Source organism: Sus scrofa, chromosome 13 (assembly GCF_000003025.6).
Source record: "Sus scrofa isolate TJ Tabasco breed Duroc chromosome 13, Sscrofa11.1, whole genome shotgun sequence".
Taxonomy (NCBI): Eukaryota; Metazoa; Chordata; class Mammalia; order Artiodactyla; family Suidae; genus Sus; species Sus scrofa.
Window position 1 is genome coordinate 101,187,331 of NC_010455.5, and position 22,563 is coordinate 101,209,893.

General features: G+C 39.4%; 1 protein-coding gene across 1 annotated transcript in view; it reads left to right on the forward strand.

Moving 5' to 3' along the window:
• Positions 1–6,380, forward strand: part of OTOL1 (otolin 1) — a 53,544-nt gene extending 47,164 nt beyond the window's left edge. Inside the window, exons 3-5 of the mRNA XM_003358658.2 lie at positions 1,187–1,276; positions 4,446–4,517; positions 5,197–6,380. Coding sequence (XP_003358706.1) covers positions 1,187–1,276; positions 4,446–4,517; positions 5,197–6,095 — 1,061 coding nt within the window. The 3' untranslated portion in view covers positions 6,096–6,380. The remainder of the gene's footprint in view (positions 1–1,186; positions 1,277–4,445; positions 4,518–5,196) is intronic.

The window sequence follows — 22,563 nt, forward strand, 5'->3', positions numbered from 1 at the left end:
TTAAAGTTTTTCATCCAAACAAATACAGTGTTCTTTCAAAGAGGAAATTCAACAGATTAAATATAATTTTCTCCTTAATTATAATAACTACTATGAAATATTAGTTTAATTGAGTGCATGTATCTATATGGTTAACTTTCAAAGAACTGGCTATAAATTATTCCAGTCAGGGGTTGTAAAGCAATTCCTATGCTTGAACATGGCTAGGGTTGCATGAAGGGTTATTCTTCCTAGGCCTGGGTCTCTGGGTGGCCCAGGTAAGTGAACAGGACCTGGACTTCTGGGATGGGTGAGGACACCCACTGAGGTCTAAGCACTGTACCATCTGACCCTCTCCTGTCCCTCAGCCTTCTTTACCCTAATGGCTAGCTCTGCCCACATTGCTCTTTTATCAGTTTCCTAAAAAATGCCATGGTCTTTTCTACTCTTGTTTTTCCCTGAAATCCTCACCTATGGTTTTTGTTTGTTTGTTTTAGTCTCAGAAAATTCTAATTTGTTCATTGGGTCTTAGCTTAATTCCATTCCCTCCCCACCCCACTCTGCCATGGGTCTCCTCTGATCCCATAAATTAGTTTTTTTTTTTTAATCACAATCTAGAATAGGAACTTCCTTTTTTCCTTTATGTCACTAACGACAGTGTGGACATTTCTATTTATTTGTGTGGTTATTTGTTTCATGTTTCTCTTTCATGGACTCTCAGCTCCATTAGGGGAGGGACTGCCAGAATGTTGGTGGCTGATTCCTGACACCTGGCAGAATGCTTGGTGTGTCAGAGGCCTCAGCAGCAGTTCCTAAATTAACACCTTAAGTGAAGGAATGGGAAAACCCAAAGTGCTAGGTATCATGGTTTTACTTCCAGTTTGAAAGTGTGGTTCATCTGAGGTGAAGAGTCAAATAATCATTTTATTCTTGTTGTTTAATATAGCAATGGTTCTCCGAATCCTTTGATCACTTCCATGAATTCAGTGACAAGTACTAATGGGCTCAATTTATCTATTCAGGTAGTACAAAATTGCAAATAAGACAAAAATATTGTCCTTAGAACTTTGTAATAGTTTATTCTCACCCAGATTTTATCATTAGGAAACTGACAGTCATTGGTCTCAATAAAATGACTGCTTTTTTGAACTAATGAATTTCAAAAGATAATTTTTCTACTCTGATGGTTTTTAAATCTCATTTCCAGGTTTTAAGGGAGAGGCTGATGTTATAGGGATCCCAGGGCCACCAGGAGTTGTTGGACCCCAAGGTCCAAAAGGCCAGAAAGGAGAGAAGGGTAGGTAATTATGTTCATTTCATGTCAAAACTCAAAGAGATGTTCTGCATCATTTTTAAGAAGAGCAGCTTGCTAAGTAAATACCAGATTCTGATAGGTGAATCAATTTTTTAAAATGTAAAAACTTGGTAAACTACATTGTGGGTGAAATTTGATATAAAAATGTTAACTTAGGTTGGGAGTGGGGGATGGGCTAGGGGTTTGGGGATGGAAATGCTATAAAATTGAGTTGTGGTGATCATTGTACAACTATAAATGTAATAAAATTCATTGAATAATTAGAAAAAAGTTAACTTTATAAATAGCTAATTGAGAAATTTTTAAACTTGCCTTTAAACTTGCCTGGTAACCTCTCTCTTTCTCCTTCTCTCTCTCTCTCTCACACACACACACACATACACACACACCCCATATATCTTTTCTATTTCTCGTAGGCTACCCAGCTGACCTGGTGACTGGGAGCCTCAGGGCATAGACTCTGGGGAAGTCCTTTCCTCTATACTCCAGTTTGAATTATTCCTTATGATGCAGATTATTTGCATGCTAGATAACACTAACCAGAGCAGCCATTCCTCTGAGAGCCTACTTGCTAAGGAAAATATGATATATCCTTTGGCTTACTCTCAAATCAGGGGCAGCGTCCATGGTGGGAAGAGAGCTGAGTTAACATGAAAGAAATCAAGCTTATTCTAGTAAACTGGGCCATTCACTTGACCTCATGTGGAAAATGAGGGAAATGGACTATTTAGACTATAGTCTAGTTATACTTGTTTGAAGAAGATTTGCAGTTATGTGTGCTTTCATAGATCTTTTCCAGCTCAGAAATTCTCTAATTCCGTAAGCATATGAGCAAAGAGGGTGTTCTGCTCTGGGAAATCCCTGATTCTGATAAGTGCTTCAAGGTATTTGGGGAAGGTTATAGATTCACTGGGATATTTAGAAATTCCTCAGTGAATACCACCAGCCTGTAGAAATACCATCTATCCATCAAGTTAAATGTTGTAGCCTCAGTGTCACATGTCAAAAGACCTAATATCATCTATACATCACCCTCCACATAGCTCAGGAACTGCCTAACTCATTTCTAGTAGAACATTCAGTGAAGTAATTACTCAAAAAAAGATGCTAAGGTAAGAGAGAGCTACTTCACACTTGTCAGTTATGCGATTTTCATTCTCGGAAACATTTAATCCTTTTGTGGCTGAATTATGTTAGCAGAAAGGCCTGTGAAATAAAGATGAGTGATGAACCTCCCCAGTGACTCATACATTTTGGAAGTTAGACTTCTGGAAGTAGAAGAAAAAAACAGGGAAGTATTATAAAATAAGATTCTTAAGAATATGCTTTGATGAAGGATCAAAAGTAGAAATCCATTTAGACAGTCTCTATAAAGTGGCAAGTGTACTTTCCTTTTCCTTCTTCTTAGCTTAGACTCTTGGTTAAGATTGGAAGTTAAAAAAAACGAGTCAAATGACTGCATTCTGGTTCATCATTAAGTTAATTGTAAGCAGTTAAATTCTTTAAAGGAACTTGAGAGTCAGAATCACTGTGCAGTGAAGGTCAGTATATGAATACTGACAAAGACTAGGAATAGAATTGATCCTTCAGTTCCATTTGCAGTTGTGTTCTCTTCAAAGGCCTACAGACGTTTTCCTGATGGCCTATAGGTTAACTTCCAAATTTTAAATTTTATTTGGAATGATAATGGAGGGGTTAGCTACTTAGAAAATGCTGCTGAGCTGCTGGTGGTAGGATTTCTCTAGCTGGTCATATGAAATCTGGCTGAGTCTCTTATGACTTTGAATTTGATTTAGGATTTCTTTTTCCCTGGCAAAAGTAAAAAAAAAAAAAATGTTTGCTATAAGTCAAAGATTGTAAATTAATGCCAACCAATATTATATGAATTCCTGTTTGTACAACTTTCTAAACTTTTTCTTTTTGGTCTTTTTTTAGGGCCATAACTGTGGCATATGGAAGTTCCCAGGCTAGGGGTCGAATTGGAGCTACAGCTGCCAGCCTATGCCACAGTCACAGCAACTCAGGATCCAAGCCATGGTCTGCAACCCATACCACAGCTCGTAGTAACGCAGGATCCTTAACCCACTGAGCAAGGACCGGGATCGAACCCACGTCCTTATGGATACTAGTCGGGTTTGTTACTGCTGAGCTATAATGGGAACTCCTCTAAACATTTTCATACCTCAGCTACTTCTGAGATAAAGTGGTGACAAAAATATCTACTCTACCTTTCTTGATGGGAGATACTACAAACTTTTGTAAATGAAAAATGTTATAATCAATGAAATGTGTTATGTGGGCCTCCCTGTTATGTTAGAGGCTGCTTTAATATCAAATACAAATTAATATTAAATAACAATATTGATTAAATTAAAAATTCATGTTAAGAGCTTGGAACATTAGCTAGTGCAAAGTAAATGCTCAAAAAGAATGAGCTATTATCATTATTGTTATTTTTGCTATTATTACTTACAATTAAAATAAATCTAGAGTGGTTGCACTGTATAAAAATCCCAATATAAAAATCCATTTTCTGGTAATATGGCAAATATCTAAAAGCCCAGATATTTTTTTATTTTTTTTCAAACATGAATTTTCAGTTTTACTTGTCCAAAGATAAACAAAAATTCCAAATGAAATGAAAATTAGCTTTTCTTTGATGCTATGTGTATGTCAAGGACAATATATTTTTTTCCTGGGTAGGTTTTTATTATGAATGATTTTAGCTAACTGTGGTGTTGTACTCTGTTTCAACTTATGTGGTGATGGCACTATTTCTCAGACATTGTGGGGAATGTGAAAAAGAGGACTTTTAACTATCATTCAAAATTCATAATAGAAAAGGCACAAACAGACACATGAAGCAGAATGTCATGAGTTTTGTGAGAGATTTGAAGAGCTACGGAATGCTGAGGGAAAAGCTGAATTCTGCTTGAAGAGATTGACTCTTCCCCCAAATATCCTTTAAATGGTTTACTATCAGTTGGAATAAAATATTCCCAATGATGTTCAATAAATTCTTTTTCCAGATTGTTTTATCTTTATGCATTTTAGTAAAGGAAGTATTGAAATATGACACAATTGTGAAATGGGTGTTGGTTATATCATAGCTCATATAGTTGGAAAAAAGTTAATTTTGATATCATTTTAGGACTTAAGGGAGAACGTGGGGACCAAGGAACAAACGGAGTTCCAGGGTACCCAGGAAAACCTGGAGAACCAGGTAGAGTATGACATATCTATTGTGTATAGTCACATGTGCAGTATAGCCTTAATTTTCTTTCTGTTTGTGTTTAAAGTTATCAGGAGTGTACAATGGAAATATAAATGTATTTAACATTATCCGGGATGTAAGATGGAAATATAAATTGCTATTAATCTTTTAATAATTCAGTGTTCTGATTGAATGGAGTGTCATGAACACTAGTCTAGGAGTCTGGAGGTGGTAAAATATCTGAGCTATGCTCCTCTCTAGCTGTCCTGGGAGAAAAAAATCCCTAAATCTTTCTGGACTGCAGTTTCTTTGCCTGCAAGATTTAGATTTGGATGGGCAACACATAGATTTAGGAGAATATCTAGGTTGGGCCAAAATGCAAAGAGTAATGTAATACAATGGGCAACGATAGTTCTAATACTTTTTAATCATCTTAAAAGTGAAACCAACCAACTGGCTATATGAGATATAAGCTATTTTGGGTAGCGTTATCTCTTCCCCTTATGACCCACTAGCTTTGTATGAGTGGCTCAACTAAGAGTCTCCTAGTCACTGCAATTTTTGAGGCAAGAATCAGGCTTCCAGCACCAGTTAGGAGGTTTTGCTTGCTTTTTACGAGCTCTCTGATAATAGCCCACTGGTCCTGCCCTATGCAAGCCTTAAGTGTTATTTTAATTTTTCTTTTCAGGTGGACTTGGTCCTAAGGGGGATAGAGGCAACATCGGACTGGCAGGAGTGAAAGGACAGAAAGGCTCAAAGGGGGACACATGTGCCAACGGTACCAAAGGAGATAAAGGAGATGGAGGGGCTATGGGTGCACCAGGCTTGAACGGAGAGCCTGGGGCCAAGGGAGAGAAGGGTGAGGTGGGAGATAAGGGCTACTGTGGAGATTCTGGGGAGAGGGGGGGGAAAGGAGAAAAAGGTGAAGTGGGCATGAAAGGAGAAAAAGGTAGTAAAGGAGATACTGGAACAGAAGGCAAAAGAGGCCTAGAGGGCCCGCCTGGGGCCAAAGGTGATCTGGGAATTAAGGGAGAAAAGGGAGAGTTGGGTCCTCCTGGCCTTGTGGGACCTGCAGGGCCGAAGGGTGAGCTCGGGAGCAAAGGTGTCCGCGGGTCTATTGGGAAGAAGGGCTCCCGGGGGCTCAAGGGCTCCAAGGGGGAGGTGGCCAGAGTTCCCCGGTCGGCTTTCAGTGCCACTTTATCCAAGCCTTTCCCTCCCCCCAACACCCCTATCAAATTTGACAAGGTTCTCTATAATGACCAAGGGAATTACAGCCCTGTTACTGGGAAATTTAACTGTAGTGTTCCTGGGGCATATGTTTTTTCCTACCATGTCACTGTGAGGGGCCGACCCGCTCAGATCAGCCTAGTGGCTTGGAATAGGAAGCAGTTCAAGTCTAGAGAAACGCTCTATGGTCATGAGATAGACCAGACCTCTCTCCTTATCATCCTGAAATTAAGAGCAGGGGACCAAGTCTGGCTGGAAGTTTCAAAAGATTGGAATGGGGTATATGTCAGTGCTGAGGATGACAGCATTTTTACTGGGTTCCTTTTGTACCCAGAGGAAAATCCTGGAATTTCACCATAAACTTGTGTCTTCAACACTGTAGTTAGGGTTCAGTGGAATGAGTCAGATAACACTGGGTAGTGCTACTGAAAAACAAAAAAACTTCATTTTTTTCATGATTATAAAATACAGAAAAATAAAAAATTATATCAGCTAGAATCAAAAATTCCTGTTTTAATCACCTTTAAAAATATTAATATGTATTTGAGGGCACATGCCTATTAATTTTGCAGCCAGCTTTTTTTCATTTAGCATTATGATGGCATTTCTCGTGCCCTTTAAATAATATTTGTATACAAAATATGAATGAGATTTGTAATAAATATATTCTTACTAAAGATTTCCTGTGTGCCGTAAAAATGTGTGCAAATCTTTTCCATGTGAATGTGAGGCTAATAGCTGATATGATTGGCAAGTGTTTTTCAAATGTTTCTAATTCTGTTGGAGGTTTGTTTCCTAACAAAATGGAACTATTCCCATGTTTGTTTAATTCAGGGAGAACACAGAGAAAGAATAGTAAAGACTAGCTAAAATAGCTTTAAAAATTAATCATTTTGTAAGTGTTTGCTCATTAAAAAAACCTGTATTATATGGACTTGTGTGTTGAATAAAAGGTGGAGAGTTGATAGATACTGCTTCATCATAGCAAAGATCCATCCATTCATCTAATTATTGTGCTTAGACGAACTGAATGTCCCCCAAAGATTCAAGAGTAAAATTAAAGCATTTTTGATCTAAAGTTTTAGCCCTTTCTCAATGGATAAACATTTAATTTGGATAAATTCTTTGGCTTCATTATCATCATCTCTAAAATAATTAATTCTAGTTATTCAGTGATAACACTGCTGGAACAGGTGGGTATTTGGGAATTCACTTGCAATGTGGATATTTAAAACTGTGAATATAGAATAACTCAGCAGCCTTATTTTTTAAGAAGTGAATTTATTGACTCTAAATTGAATTTAGTTTAATGAAGGCATATAGTTATGCAGATTTGCAAATCTTGTTGAGTCAAATCAGAGAGTGGATGATGGGGAAATGGTCTTGCTCTGCCAGATAAACTCTGAAAAACATAACTCATTTTTGATCTCCATCTATATTAAAATAGTGTTTCTCAAACTATGTTCAGAGGAAAACCATTACTGGAAGTTGTTAATATGAGTTACTACAAAGAGTGGGTTTTGTGTCTCCCTCTTAAAGATTTATAAAGCATGTTAGTGTAGTCCTTGACATTCCCACAGATAATAAATTTTCTTAATTTTGTTTTATCTAATGATCCTATATTTATTTTAAGTATAGAACTCATCAGGCAACATCCCTTGGAACAGCTTTCGATAAGATGCCAGTTTTGGAAATGCTGTATTAGTTTCTCATCTGAAGATTACCCAGCAGGCTAGGGTAAAATTTACTTCTGACATTTCCCCTTTCCTTCAGCAATTCTTCTCTATTTAGATAGTAATATTGCTTTAACTGTGGCTTTGCATGTATTTGTCAGAGGGAGAATATGCTCTTATGGATCTATTTGTCTCTCAGTATGCTCTTATGGATATATTTTTAAATTTATGCCTTCTCCATCATTGGGTTAGAGGGATTTCAGGAGGCTGAGAGCCAACTAACCTAGGAAGATGGAGAGAAACCACACCAAAGGACATGATATAAAGGGCAGCTGTCAGAGGACCAGTAAGGAAGGAATAATTTACATGGAGGATTTATGATATCTAGCAGTGTCTTACATGTGTTTGTGGTAAACATTTATTTTATTTTATTTTATTTTATATTATTTTATTTATTTTAGAGTATGGTTGACTTACAATGTTGTGTTAGTTTCAGGAAGCAACCTAAATGTCTACCAACAGAGGAATGGATAAAAAAGATGTGATAGACATATACAATAAAATGTTATTCAGCCATAAAAAAGAATGTGGTAAATGTTTTATAGGAAGTCTGAAGTTAAGAGTTTTGGTTTAGGATCCAGGAATGGTGCTTAATTAGGAACTTTTTCAAGGGCATCCAAACTGAGGAAGTTCTTAGCCTTTGGGAGGTGGCTTCTAGGTTCTTAAGCCATTTTTTGCTGCAAGGGCGGAGAATTGATGCAACTGTGTCCCCTTCTTTCAACTATACCATGTCTTCCATCATGTTAAAATCACAGAGTGGATTTCTTTCATCCTAAGGATCTGAATGCAAGGCCTACCCTGCTGCTACCCTAATGACTGTCACATATCCTGACCTCTCCCCATAATGCCTGCCCAGAATATTAAACTGCTGAGCACTAAACTACATCTCAAGTGTCACATGAAAAAACGAGTTTCTAAAATTCTCCCAAGCTGCTCCTCCCATGTCTTTCCCTAACTCACGTAATAACAAATTTTTCAGGCCAAAAACTTGGTGTCACTTGATTTTTCCCTTTCATACTTAAGTCCAGTCTGTCAGGATGCCTTTTTGGTGCTTCCTTCAGAAAGTAGCCAGAATTTGATGACTTTTCACATTTCTATTGCCAGCACGCTGATCAAGCCACCATCATTCATTGCCTGGATTTTTTTAATTGCATTTACATCCAGATTGCATTTCCATAATATCCAAGGGGTTCGGGACCAAAATTCAAGAGGACCCAACATAATAAATATCTAAATATTTAAAACTTATGAATTAGTCTAACAAAATTAAATATGTTCTATCCTCCTACTTTAATGTTTACTTTTATGTTGAACAAGTAAAAGAAAATTAATGATTTTTATATGACTAACAAACAATATATCACAGATGATTAAATTACTATTGCGTGTGTCTGGGTGTTCTGTTAATGGGTAGGTGATATCTGGATGAGTTAAGAAAAACTTTATGAATTACTCTATGTTTATCCTATAGATGTTATTTTTAAAACTTAATTTCAGCAAAATAGATTTTTCATACTCAAGATTTCCCCATAATTCATGTTCTATTGACAGTTTTCTCAGGTTAAACCACTTTTGTTGACTCATTGGATTTTAAAAAATAATTTAAAAAAATTAATTTCAATTCAATTTGGAGAAATTTGCTCAGCTGAACTAGCAATAAGGTTTAGAAATGAACCATGACTTCTACATTCATGATCAAATATTGTAATTGGGGTTGCATATGATACATTATCACTGTTATAAACAGTATTTCAAAATATTTATATTTCTTTGTATAAACTATGATCACTTGTATTGCCTTTTTCATCATCTCTTGAAACAACATTCTAGAATCTAGCTCCAACATGAATTTTCTGTTTGGACCTGCATAGATACAAATTTAAAGAGATATTTAATATTTCTAGCTATAAGTATGCAACTGTTGCAAACTATGTGCAATTTGTATCCTGGCTTGAACACAAAGAGAAGCAGGGAAACTGATGCTCAGCACAGCTGAGACATAATACTTGTTATCTACGGCATTTATACTCTTCTCTCTTAATTAGGCACATCCATTGCTCACATTCTCCCCACACAAATAAGCAGGGTCTATCTCCCATGTTTGCAGCAGTCCACCCACTACCTTGATGGCGTTTGGAGGCAGTCATCTTTTGTTGATGCACATATAGCAAGATGTATGGTGAAGAGTCTAAAAATGTCTAAAAGATGGTAGGCATAGGAGTACATATTTATGACTGCAGGCTGTGCTGTGCAGGAATTGAGCCTGATTTCTAAGAAGGATGCCCTGGGTACTATCATAAATACACATGTTGTGTGTTTGTTTTATGCGGGATCCCATATAACATGGGGCCCAGGGCAGGGGGCCCTCCTGCTTGAGTCTAAAGGCAGTAACACTGTTTCTGCCCCCAGCTCTTTCAATCAAATCAATCCTGTTAAAAAGGAAATGGGATCATCTTATTCCTCCACTCAAAGCCTCTTGAAGCTCCTATCTCATTGGGAATAGAAAGCTGAATTTTTACTATGACCAGGGAGGCCCCAAGTGATCTGGTCTCTGCTTTCCCTCTGACTCTATCTCCTTCCATTTCCTCCATGCTCACTCTGGGCACTGCTTTCAGTGCTCTTCCTCAAATTCACCAAGAATATTTCCACTTAGGGCTTTGCATGTACCACTCTACCAATTTAAATCGCTCTTCTCCTTGGTAACTATATGACTGGCCCCTTCTTTTCGCTCAAGGCTTTATTCAAATATCACCTTTTCAGTAAGGCCTTCTTTGACCACTTGATTTAGAATTGCAATCCCAGACCCTGACCCTCTTCCTTGCTTTACTTTTCTCCAAAGCACTCACTACATTTAATATGGTATATATTTCACTTACTGATCTTGTTTATTTTGTCCTCCCATTAGAAAGTAAGTTCCGGGAGGCCAAGGCTTTTTGTCTGTTTATAGCTTTCTCCCCAGCACCAGCACACGAAACATGTTCAGTGGATAAAGATTGATGGGGTCCATACCGATGTGGTGGTTATAGATCTCTCCACAAGGTGGTGCTCACAGATTGTCTTGCTTTTGGTTTTCTATCTTAATTTAAAACAATGGCAAATTACTAGTTTGTCGTAAAGTAAATAAAATGGTGACAAATTTCATAATTAAGAAATTGGCTTTATGAAATTACATGTTTTATGTTTTATTGTATTTCAAAGAGCTACATATTTTCCCCCACCCTCTGGGGACACAGGACTATGGATCAGTTCCCCAGGGTTGCAGGAAGAACTTTACAACTATGACAGGGGAATGTGTCTCCTGTTGCTGGACATGATGCTCCTTCTGAGTGGGGACCCAGTACATTTTTATCTCTCACCCCAGCCCCAAATGGGGCATCCCGAGTCCTGGGAATTACAACTATATTCTCTACCTGTAAACCCACTTACAAATAGGTCTTAAAATGAGACAAGAAGACTGTAAGACTTTAAGATTTAAGAATGCTGTAAAACTTGGAAGAAGAACTTAGGGAAAAGGAAAAATTAAGAACAATCCAGTTGCCAATGACAAAGTTTGGGGTGAGGCAGGAAGGAGAGATCTTGGGAATTATGGAGTCATAATAATTATTATCTTTTAGGGCCCAACAGTGTGCAGGGCACAGAGCTTTATGTCTAAAGTGCTTTAAGTGATGGATCACAGGAGGAGACTGAAGCATGGGGCAGTTAGGCTATGTGCCAAAGGATAGACTACTGGTAGGTGGGGGAGCCATGAACTCACACTCCTAACCAGTAGAATAATGACAAGAGAGACTTTACTAAAAATCTTGACTGGTGAAAACCTGGTATAATGGGAAAAAGAATGGTAGTAGCCCAGTTTCTCAAGGCTATCATCCCAAGTGGGAAAGGGAATGAGAAGGGGATAAGAATCCACTGATACCTCAGCAAGAGTGGGTTACATGTAGAACTGCAGCTGAAACCCATGGGGTTTCCTGATAATGCAGTCTGTAGTTGGGTGCTCTGATCAACTTGGCACATGATTCGTGTGAATTTGGTGGCAGTGTTTAGTAGGAATGTTTGATTGTTTTACGAACTAGAATTAAAGCATATTTATTGTTGGTTGAATTATAAGAATTACCTTACCTCTCATAGAGATGACATGAGAGATTTGCATGTTTAGGGTTCCTTTCCTCTGAGGTAGGAAATCCATGGAAGTCATGTCTCTCTCTCTCTTTTTTTTTTCCTTTTGCTTTTTTAAGGTCCACCCCTGTGGCATATGGAAGTTTCCAGGCTAGGGGTTAAATTGGAGTTGTAGTTGCTAGCCTACACCACAGCCACAGCAATGCAAGGTCTGAGCCAAGTCTGTGACCTATGCCATAGTTCATGGAAATTCTGGATCCTTAACCCACTGAGTGAAGCCAGGGATTGAACCTGTGTCCTCATGGATACTAGTTGGGTTCATTACTACTCATCCTCATGGATACTAGTTTGGTTCATTACTACTCAGCCACAAGGTGTACTCTGGAAGACAGCTCTCTTGTCTTGAGCTTGTGGAGGGAGCTGAGGAGGCAGAATCTTCCTTGTTTTACTTTCTGTGTAATCATTCGTTTCTTCAGGGTTACTGTATGCCAGGCATTGTTCTTGGTACTGAGAATAAATCAGTGAGCAACAACAGGGGAAAAAAAAAATCCTCTGTCTTCAAAGAGCTTATGAAAAGAAAGAAAAAAAACCCCATTAGTTATATAGTATGTCAGAAGGTGCTAAATGGTATAGGGAGAAATAGCAGGAAGGAGAATTGGGTATAGCAGGGTAGCATTGTAGGGGTGGTGAGAGGGATTTAAAGTTTTATTGAAATGTAATATCTGAGCCAAGATATGAAGAAGGCAAAAGAGCAAATCGTGTGGACACTTGAGCAAACAGAGGGAACACGAGAACAAAAATCCCTCAGGGAGAGTGTTACCTGACAAGGAGACCAGGGGGTCTGCAGGAAGAGGGTGAGGACAGAGAGGCAATGGGGTCACAGATTGTGTCTGTCTTTAGGGCTATTGTAAAACCTTGACTTTCCTCTGAGTTTGGTAGACTCAGAGGTGGGGCACCCAGACCCCTTACAAGGAAAAATCTAGATGCAAAAGAATGGTAGTAGGCCAGTTCCTTCAAGGTCTGTCTTAGCTGCAGAGCTGCCTTTTTTGAGCTTATGCCCTTCCCAGGACAGCCCTGAACTGGTAACCCAGCAAGGTGAGTAGATGAAAGCCTGGCCGCCTCAGCCCCTTGTGGCACTTGGATGGGCCATAGACACTCCAGACTCTGCTGCCTGACTGAGGCTCTGTTGGCCTTCCTTGCAGTTAGGCTCTTCCCTGCCCAGTCCTGCCTCCTTTCCCACCCCTTCATTCTCCCTGAATACCTGCTTCTGGAGACCCAGCTAGTGGCTGTGAGGTAGAAAATGTGAGAAATGGTGCTAGAAGCACAATTTTGTGGGCCACTTGCTCATTGTGCACTCACACATGTACACAATGGGCTTGACATTTGGGTTGAAAGACCCTCTGTTGTCTGACTGTAGTGCCTAAGTGTGTGGATTCAGAAACAGGATGCACTGGGTCAGAGTTTCGTTTACTAGCCATGCGACCTTGGTCAAGACACTTAGTCTACCTATGCCTTAGTTTTTTCATCCATAAAGTGAGATTTTGGTGTTACAAATGAGTCTACATGTTTGCAAAACTCTTAGAATTGTATCTGGCATGTAGTAAATGCTAGACAGATATTTGTTAAATAGGAAAGCCAACTCTCGGGAGTTCCTGTTGTGGTTCAGTGGGTTAAGAACCTGACGTAGTCTCCTTCAGGGTATAGGTTCTATCCCTGGCCTTGCTCAGTGGGCTAAGGATCTGATGTTGCTATGCCTATGGCATAGGCTGGCAGGCATAGCTCCAATTTGACCCCTAGCCTGAGAACTTCTATATAGCTCAGGTGTGGCTTTAAAAAAATAAAAGCCAGCTCTATTCCAATCAAATGTGAGAGGATACATTTGCTTGTGGTTCAGACTCCTTTTGGGAGTTAGATATGTATTAGTTTTTCAGCTTATTTGTTGGGGGGGCGGAATAAAACCAGTACTGTTTTGGGCTCAGTGCAGTATCCCAGGTGACAGCAATGGTTGAATTGGACCTTTACATTTAATCAAGGTCTGTCCACAGAATATGTGCATCATTAAAAAAAATGCAAAAATGTGTTTAAAAAGGACACATAAAAATAAAATGCTACTCCTTTGAAATGAGACTGAGGCTCACCCTTTTCTCAAAATCACTATTAATAGAGTTAATACATCAAAGTGCATGAATCCACCTTTGTATTGAGGCACCGAGGACCCCTGTCCTGGATTGCAGTGCTCACCATGAGCAAGGGACCTGAACAAGGCACTGAAGGAGGGCCCAACGAAAGATGGATGTTTTGCTGATCTGAAATGTAATGACAGTGACAAATGAGACCTCCCAGTGGACCATGGCGGGGGTTAGCGGCAGGAAATTGCTTCGGCTCAGTGATTAAGGTAACATCAGCAGTCAGAAGACAGCAGGGCAGGTGGCCTTGGTCTTGCTGCTGCCTCATCTGAGCTGTCACGCAGGGTGATGCGTTTGAGATGTGTCTACCAGGCCCACAAACACAATCCTCCCCTGCTTCCCTTTTTTTTTCCCCTGAGGATAAATGAGCAACAAGAAATTTGGAACATCCAGATTATTCAATGTCAGAGCTGGTGCCAGAGCAGCATGCCCACTCTCCTTGGATGTTGAATGCAAGTTAAAATTGCCTCTGGCAAAAGGTTTTGTGAAGGTCTTATTCATTCATTTTAATTCAAGAAAATTAATGAGCACCTACTATGTACCAGGCTCTAGACTTGACGCCAGGAATACGAAGATGAATGAGATAATTTCTTGTCTTCAAGGAAGTCACAGTCTAATAGAAGATGCAACTGAGTAAATACAGTTGTTGTTCCATCTTTTTTTTTTGTCTCAGGGATGACCAAGGACCTAAATGCCATAACTATTCTATGAGAACTTGAGAAAACACTTAATCCAGCAAGTTGGTTCATTGATGTTCTTAGTTAACTGCCCCATGAAGTACTAGGTAAGCAGTTTATTTCAAAAGGTTCAGTCTCCGCAGAAGAAAAATGTTAAACAGGAGTTCTCGTCATGGCTCAGTGGTTAACAAATCTGACTAGGAACCGTGAGATTGCGGGTTCAATCCTTGGCCTTGCTCAGTGCGTTAAGGATCCGGCCTTGCTGTGAGCTGTGCTGTAGGTTGCAGATGTGGCTTGGATCCCATGTTGCTGTGGTGTAGGCTGGCAGCTACAGCTCTGATTAGACCTCTAGCCTGGGAACCTCCATATGCCATGGGTGCGGCCCTAAAAAGACAGAAAGAAAAAAAAAAGAAAAATGTTAAACAAAAAAATCCAAGAACAACATTTTCATATTTGGGTATTACCTCCTGGGACCCTAAATCTGTTTCTAAGACCTTGGATTGACAAGCAGGAGAGGTCTCAAGAACTCTGTGGGAAAATCAGAAGCTGACCGGCAAAGTTAAGGACCAAAGGAGGCAGAAGCTTTCACCTGGGCCTGCAAAGGATCTCCTCACCAGCAACTCTGCAGGGAAGGGTCCAAATCCTGGATTCTGTAACTCAAAATATGTGACCAAGGACCTGCAGTATTCACATTCCAATCATAGGATTCTGATTTGAAAAAGGAAACAAAAATTTAGGATATGATATTCCTACAGAAAAGTGCAGATATGTTGAATATACAGCTTGGTGGCTTTAAACAGACGGTGATATCCATGAAGTCATCACCACATCATGACATGGACTGTTTCCAGTACCTGGAAGGCTTCCTTGTGCCAACTTCCAGCCAAATCACCCCACCTCACAAATGTGATCACTACTCTAATGTCTAACCGTGGATTTATTTTGCATGTTCTTGAACTTCATATAAATGGAATCATACAGTGTATAATATTTCCTGTGTCCTTAACATCTGTCTGGAACATCATCCATGCTCTTGTGTGCATCAGTTGTACTTAAAATGTTGAACATCTTTTCATATAATGATTAACCATTGGGAGTTTTCTGTGGTGTAGCAAGTTAAGGATCTGGTGTTGTCATTGTGGCAGCTGGGGCTGGGGTTGCTGCTGTGGCATGGGTTCAGTCCCTGGCCCAGGAATTTCCCCATGAAGCAGATGTGACCAAAAAAAAAAAGAATAAGAATATCCTCTTTTGCAATGTGCTTGTTTCAATTTTTTGAACAAATTTCAGTGGATTGTCTTTTTCGTATTGATTTATAGGAGTTCTTTGGACTGTTTGCATACAAGACTCTTGAGTTTTAACCCACTTCTCTTTTTCAGCAAGTGAATCAGTTTGTTTTCTGAGCCCCTTCCTCCTTTTCATTCCTTCATCTTAGATTTACAAGACTCAAATGTAAGTTCCCCTGATGGTTCTCTATCTTTTTAGGAGTAAAGTTGCTTCCAAAAAAGTGAATTAATGCTTAGATGTAAGTGACTGAAAATCCTTTCTTACTTTAACTCCTGAATATTTACCTTTTAAAAGGAAACAAACAAACTAAGAGAATATCTGATGGTGGAATTACAGAAACTAGGAAACTGATGGGAATTTTTTTGAGGTGGATCTGGAGAATGACCAATGAGAGGCTATTTTTTATATCCCTGAAATACAACATTGCTGACATTTCTTAAACTTTTCTTGAAATTTGGGCCAATTCAGTGTTGGACAAAGGAAAAAGAAAACTTATTCATCAGTAAACAATTGCTTCATTTAAAAAAAGGAAAGGAGGAGTTCTCTTTGTGGCTCAGCAGTTAACGAACCTGACTAGGATCCATGAGGATGTGGGTTCAATCCCCTGCCCTGCATAGATGGTCAAGGATCTGGCTTTGCTGTAAGCTGTGGTGTACATTAAAGATGTGGCTTGGATCCCATGTTTCTGTGGCTGTGGCGTAGGCCGGCAGTTGTAGCTCCAATTTCACCCCTAGCCTGGGAACTTCCAGGCACCGCATTCCCCCCTGCCCCCATCAAAAAAGGGGAAAGGATTAAAGAATACAGCGCTATAACTGGATCACTGGTTTCAAGACTATTTTCAAAGATTACCCCATCAGTGGTTAATGCCAGCCTGGGAACATTATGCTGTGATGTTCCAGGGAGGTTTATTGTCTTAGAAACTGGGGTTCATGTTGCAGCAGTGACTTGCCAGGAGATTACAAAGCATGCTTATGGAGTTAGTGAGTGGTGTTACATTGGGAAGTGGAGTCTCGTATCTTATAGGTAAGAAAATGATCTAAGATGAATTTAAAATGAGGGAAAATATTCAAAAAAATAAGAAGTGTCATTGAAGGCAATTTAAATGATGACAAAGAAGGCCAAAAATAGTGAAAAAAAATTAAAATAGGTGCATGTGCGTGCGCATGCTCATGCATGCCTAGCAGGACCCAAGCAGTCTCTGCTCATCATCAACTTGAGACTGTGCCAGAAAAGAAAACATAGTTTAGAGATGACCTAAGCAAATTGGATTGTTGAATCTCTCACTGTAAAACCACTTCTCAGTTATATGTGCTAAAAAAACCCCCCACAGGCAGGGATTTGAAAATCCCAGTTTTTTTTTCTGTCATAAATACTCCACTCCTCAAATACTTATCGGCCACTTACTATTCGGTACTGTCATAGATAACATCATACAATTTTGTACATTTTTTCATTATGGTATTTAGGTATTTATTAATTATAAGAGGAGAACAGAAGAGAGGTTAAAAGCAGTCTGGGAGGATTAGGGAAGCTTTTGAATTAATTTCTTCTCAAGTATTCATTTAATAAATATTCATTGAACATCTACCTCATACCGGGCATCATGCTAGATGCTGCAGATACAGCTTTGAACAAGAAAGATGAGTCTTTGTTTTTATGGAGCTGGCAGTTTAGTGGGAAAGAGGAGATGACATTAAACTGTCTGGAAGAGCTTTTCTGGTGAAGAGGAAGGAAGGCCACTCCTGGCAGGGGCTCCTATAGATAGAATTACACTTTGGAAAGAGGTGGGTGAATTTGCAGAACTACAAATAGTGAAATATGGCTGACATCATGTGGGATGCATTTGGTGAGAATCCAGTGAAGCAGATTTTTCCAAAAATGTTGCAGTTTACCCTGGCCTGGAATAGCTAGATCCATCTATCTGTCTATCTGTTTACTCCTATCTATGGAAGGCCTATTCTGTCGCTGGTACTGATAAACACTGGGGGAATTAATACAAAAATGAATATGACATCATCCCTATCTTACCCTTTAAAGTTCTTAGAAGGTAAGAATGTCATATCCCAATGACATGAAGGTGAGAGAAACTGAGAGGTGGATTAAAATGGAAGGAGCCAGATTCAGGGTTCAATTTAACTCCATTTATCCTCATCAAGTTAGAATTTTACACTCCTTAATAGGGATTTCCCATCCTGTACCCTCAGGTGTTCAAAGACTTGTCAAGCAGTTTTGGGCTATTCAGCTCTACCAAGAAGTGTCAGAGCAGACAAAAGATAAAGCTATTAAAGTGTCAAGAAGAAAGTGGCCCTTTGGGTTTCCAGTTGACTGTATTCTGGTCAAATCCTTTTAAAAGGATCAATTTGGGGTTATACTTATTATATCTTCTTAAATGCCCTTTGGAAGCACTGGGTATATATTAGCTTTTTCTGTAGTAATAACCCCCCAAATTTCAATGGCTTATATTATTTATTTCTCACTCTGTGTTTACAGGTTGGTTGTAGCTTTAATCAGCTTTGCTTGGCTCTCCTGGGCTGGGCTCTGGGCTGTGGATAGGGTTCAAGTCGGTTTTATATATCCCTTCATTCTGGAATCTAAGTGGAAGGAGCAGGCATTATCTAGGGTGGAAGGCTGAAGCACAATGAATGATAGAAACTTTTACTAAGAGTTTCTGCTTGCATGCAGTGGAAGTCAAATTCACTCAGTTTCCATTTGCAAAGGAAAATCTGACCAAACGCCTAATTGGGCTGAGAAATACACTCTTCCTGTGGAGCAAGGGAGAGAGAAGTTGGTGTGAATGTTTGCTGATCAGTACATTCTACCGTGATGTACATATGCATTCATGTACTTGTTTTACAAAATAACATCTGCAAATAAACTGAAATCTCTTTCAGAAGTGTTGTGATCAGAAGTTGTTAGAAAACACTACAGTTCAAAGGAAATAGTCTAAGATTTTGTTCCATGCTTTACCAGGAGAGGTGATGTTAGAAGGGGATACATGGTAATAAACTGAAATACTTGACTGTGCAAGATTGCTGTAGCAAAAAAATTCAAATTCAGGTGACCATTTGTGAGAAGTATCTGAGCAGTTATTCATGCATTTAGAACTGATAATACTAATCACCCAGTCAGAGTGGCACATAGGTCTTTAAACACAGGAACATATTTTCTAAGGGAGGAAAGCTGGGATGGAGTGAGGGAGGTGGTGAATGTTTTATTGTGTAGATTAAGGTACATGTAATTGCAATGCTACTGATATAGTCTTGGAGTAAATGCCTTACAACTGATTTCCCCCTGTAAAACCACTTGGCATGTTGTCATGATTTCTGCTCTACCAAGTGACAGAAGTAGTCATTTTCCCTGTGTGTGGGAAAAGCATAAATTAGTCCTTGCAATGGAACTGTAAATATGGCTTTGGCTGAGGTATGAATTTATGAGTTAAACTTAGTTATAGAATTATGGATTAAAACTTAGAATAGTTTAACTGCAGTGTATTTTGGGCAGACATTTAAGTAACTGTAGGACACTACATAGCATGATGAAAGCACATCTTCCATTTCTTCTTGTACTTTTATGCATTAAGCTGATATTAGGTGTTGTTCTTGGTGTGCAATGAGGATGATTTTAGATGATTATTCACACTTCTGCAGCTTCACTGAACACTACTTACAACGGAGCCGTTGAGCAATTTCAATTGACTTAGAGGTCACAATGAACCTCTCTAATTAAGATGTATCACTGTGAACCACACTTAGAGACTTGCAATTCAGCACAAGGAAGCCCATCCTATCAGATGCATCGAATTAGTTCTGTTTTTAAATACAGATACCATAAAGCCTTTCAGTAGAAAAGGAAGAATAGAGGATAGAGTAAAAAGCAGTAAGAAAGTTTGATCTATCTAAAATGAAAAATTAAGCCCTCATTAATTATGATGAGGTCATTGGGTTCAGCTGCTTCTTTCCTGCCCTTCTCCTTTTGTTTGTGTTTTGGCTATTGTAGTAGTTAGGCTCCTTTCAGCTGCAGTTAATAAGAAACCTAATTCAGCCAATCAAGAAATTCATCATCTCACCTAATAGGTGCTTGAGAGGTTGCATGGCCCCCCATCACGAGGAAACCAGGACGCTTGCTCTGTTTCTCTGCTGTTCTCTTGGCTCTTTTCTCTGCATTGCTTTTATTCTCAGGCTGGCTTCTCCCTTGTGTTGACATGGTTGCCAGAAAAGTCCAAGGAAGCTTGCTTTCCTTGGCCATGTCCAGAAGAAAGTAGCTCTTCCTCAATACATCAGACTCCTTTGTCGTTATCCAATATCTATTCTTCCTTGTGATGGCTAATTTTATGTGCCAGCTTGGCTAGGCTAAATGATACCCAGATATCTGGGAAAACATGTGTCTCAAGGCTGTTTCTAGAAGAGATTGGCATTTGAATCAGTAGACTGAGTGAAGCAGAGCTGCTCATCCATGCAGGTGGGCATCATTCAATCAGCTGAAGGTCTGGATAGAACAAAAGCAGGAGGAAGGGTGAATTTGCTCTCTGCCTGAGCTGAGGTGCCCTCGGACGTAAATTCTCCTGGTTCTTGGGCCTTAAAACTTGGACCAGAGATTACAATTCTGCCACCTCCTTCCTTTCTCAGGCTTTTGGATTCTAATGTGATTACACCATTAACTACCCTGGTCCTCAGGCCTTTGGACTTGTACTCAAACACTTGGCTTTCCTTGCTCTCCAGCCTGCAGATGGCAGCTTGTGGGACTTCATGGCTTCCATAATCACGTGAGCCAATTACTATAATTCTTAGTCTCTCTCTCTCTGTGTGTGTGTGTGTGTGTGTGTGTGTGTGTGTGTGTGTATATGATGGAATGAGGGGTTGTTTGTGGTTTAGTCCTTGAGATGGAAGTCAGGTATAGAAAAAGGCAAAGCCGTAAGGTGAAAGTAGCTGGGACACGTGACAGTTTTTTGGAGGAGAGCTACCTTACCAGTTTGAATTGTATATTAAAGAATGATAAACTATTGGTTTTACTTTAAATTCTTGTTCTCTGATCAAGTTATTTGTTGTCTGAACAAGTTTGTTCTTTCAGTTTTGTTTATCTCTTTAGGTCATGGGCTCATCCTTGGGCCAGGATTGGTTTCCAAGGGTATCTATGAAGTGTTTTAATTGGCTTAAACCTAGGTTGCTAAATAGATCACTGGCAAGAAGGATGGTATTATAAAGACTGGTTAAGATTATCCAGCACCCACTGTGGCAGCAGGAGCCTACTGGGATCAGTAGAAGTTGGGACATGTTGGAGTTTCTATTAGGAGGAAATGAGGAATGGGTTTATCCAACAACGACCATTAGAAGCCTGTCTCTCAGGAGTTCCCTTCGTGGCTCAGTGATTAACGAACCCCACTAGGATCCATGAGGATGCAGGTTCAATCCCTGGCCTCCCTCAGTGGGTTAAGGATCAGGTGTTGCTCTGAGCTGTGGCATAGGTTGAAGATTTGGCTTGGATCCCGTGTTGCTGTGGCTGTGGCATAGGCTGGTAGCTGTAGCTCTGATTAGACTCCTAGCCTGGGAACTTCCACACGCCTCTGGTACAGCCCTAAAATTAAAATAAATAAATAAAATAAAGAACCCTTATCATTGGCAGAGATAAGAGATAACCATCTTCGGTCTGAGAAAAAACAAGTTGACTGATTTAGTCCACTCTTATGATAAAATCGTGGCGCCATTCTACTTCTAGGGTTGCCTGGGCTATAGACAGCATAGTCTGAGTGATAGAAGTGATTTCAGGTTTAGCATGTTTCACTTTTATTTATTCTCATGTGTGAATGAATGTTTGTTTGCATGTGGGGGTTGAGGGGGTGATCCATGTTGCTGTGGGTGAGGTGGGGAAGGTTCTTCTTCCTCTAGATCTCATCATCTGAGAAAAGCTTGCTTGGTTTGCTATCTGAGAATTAGTTAACATTGCTTCCACTGGTCTTCAAGAATATGAAAGAAATCATCTCCAAACAGGTCATCATTCTATAATGTCCTAAATAGTTTGAGTGGAACAACCGATCAGCTTCTTATTAGTACTCTAACTACCCTCACCCTCTGAGAGTAAGGTGGGGAGTGTTATCTAGATGGAGAGAAGACAAGATGAATTTTGCAATTTTACTTGGCATAGGCACCATCTATACTGCTGGAAACCATCTGGAGCTCCTGTCCTGGATGTCACATGCCCTGGACCAAGACCTTAAAATTTACATAGTTTATGAAAGACAGGAATGAAGAACTTAAGTAGGTTACTGATTGCATAGATGCTCTCTGAAGAAAAAAACAAAATACTGGCTAGGCATTCTGCATTAAATTGTTTGGGTAACTAAATGGCACAGAGGTGAAGAGATTGGGCTATAGGATTGGACTCATGGTGTAAAAATCCTGCCTTCTTTACTGATTAGTTGTGTGGATTTGGACAATTGCTTTCTTTCTTTGCCTCAGTTTCCTCAGTCTTAAAGGCAAAGATGATAGTCCCTACCATGGCTGACTGATAGTTGAAATGGGAACAGAGCATTTATCACAGGGCCTATTACATAGCAAAGCTACAGTCACAAAAGTCACTGCTTGTCACATGATCCTCCAGCTTTTTTTCCTAGCAGTTTCTTCATTTTGAAGAACATTCAGGTGATAAAGAAAAAAGGATTTTATTTTCTTTGATAAGCTGAAGACACCATTTTTTAAAGGTACCATCTTGCAGCAACTCTGATCAGGAACTTTATCTCAGATTTTACTCATAAACAAATTAAACACACACACATACACATCACAGCCTTAAAAGGGATCAATTTTGATGCTATTAGAAACAATTATCAACTAGCTTAACT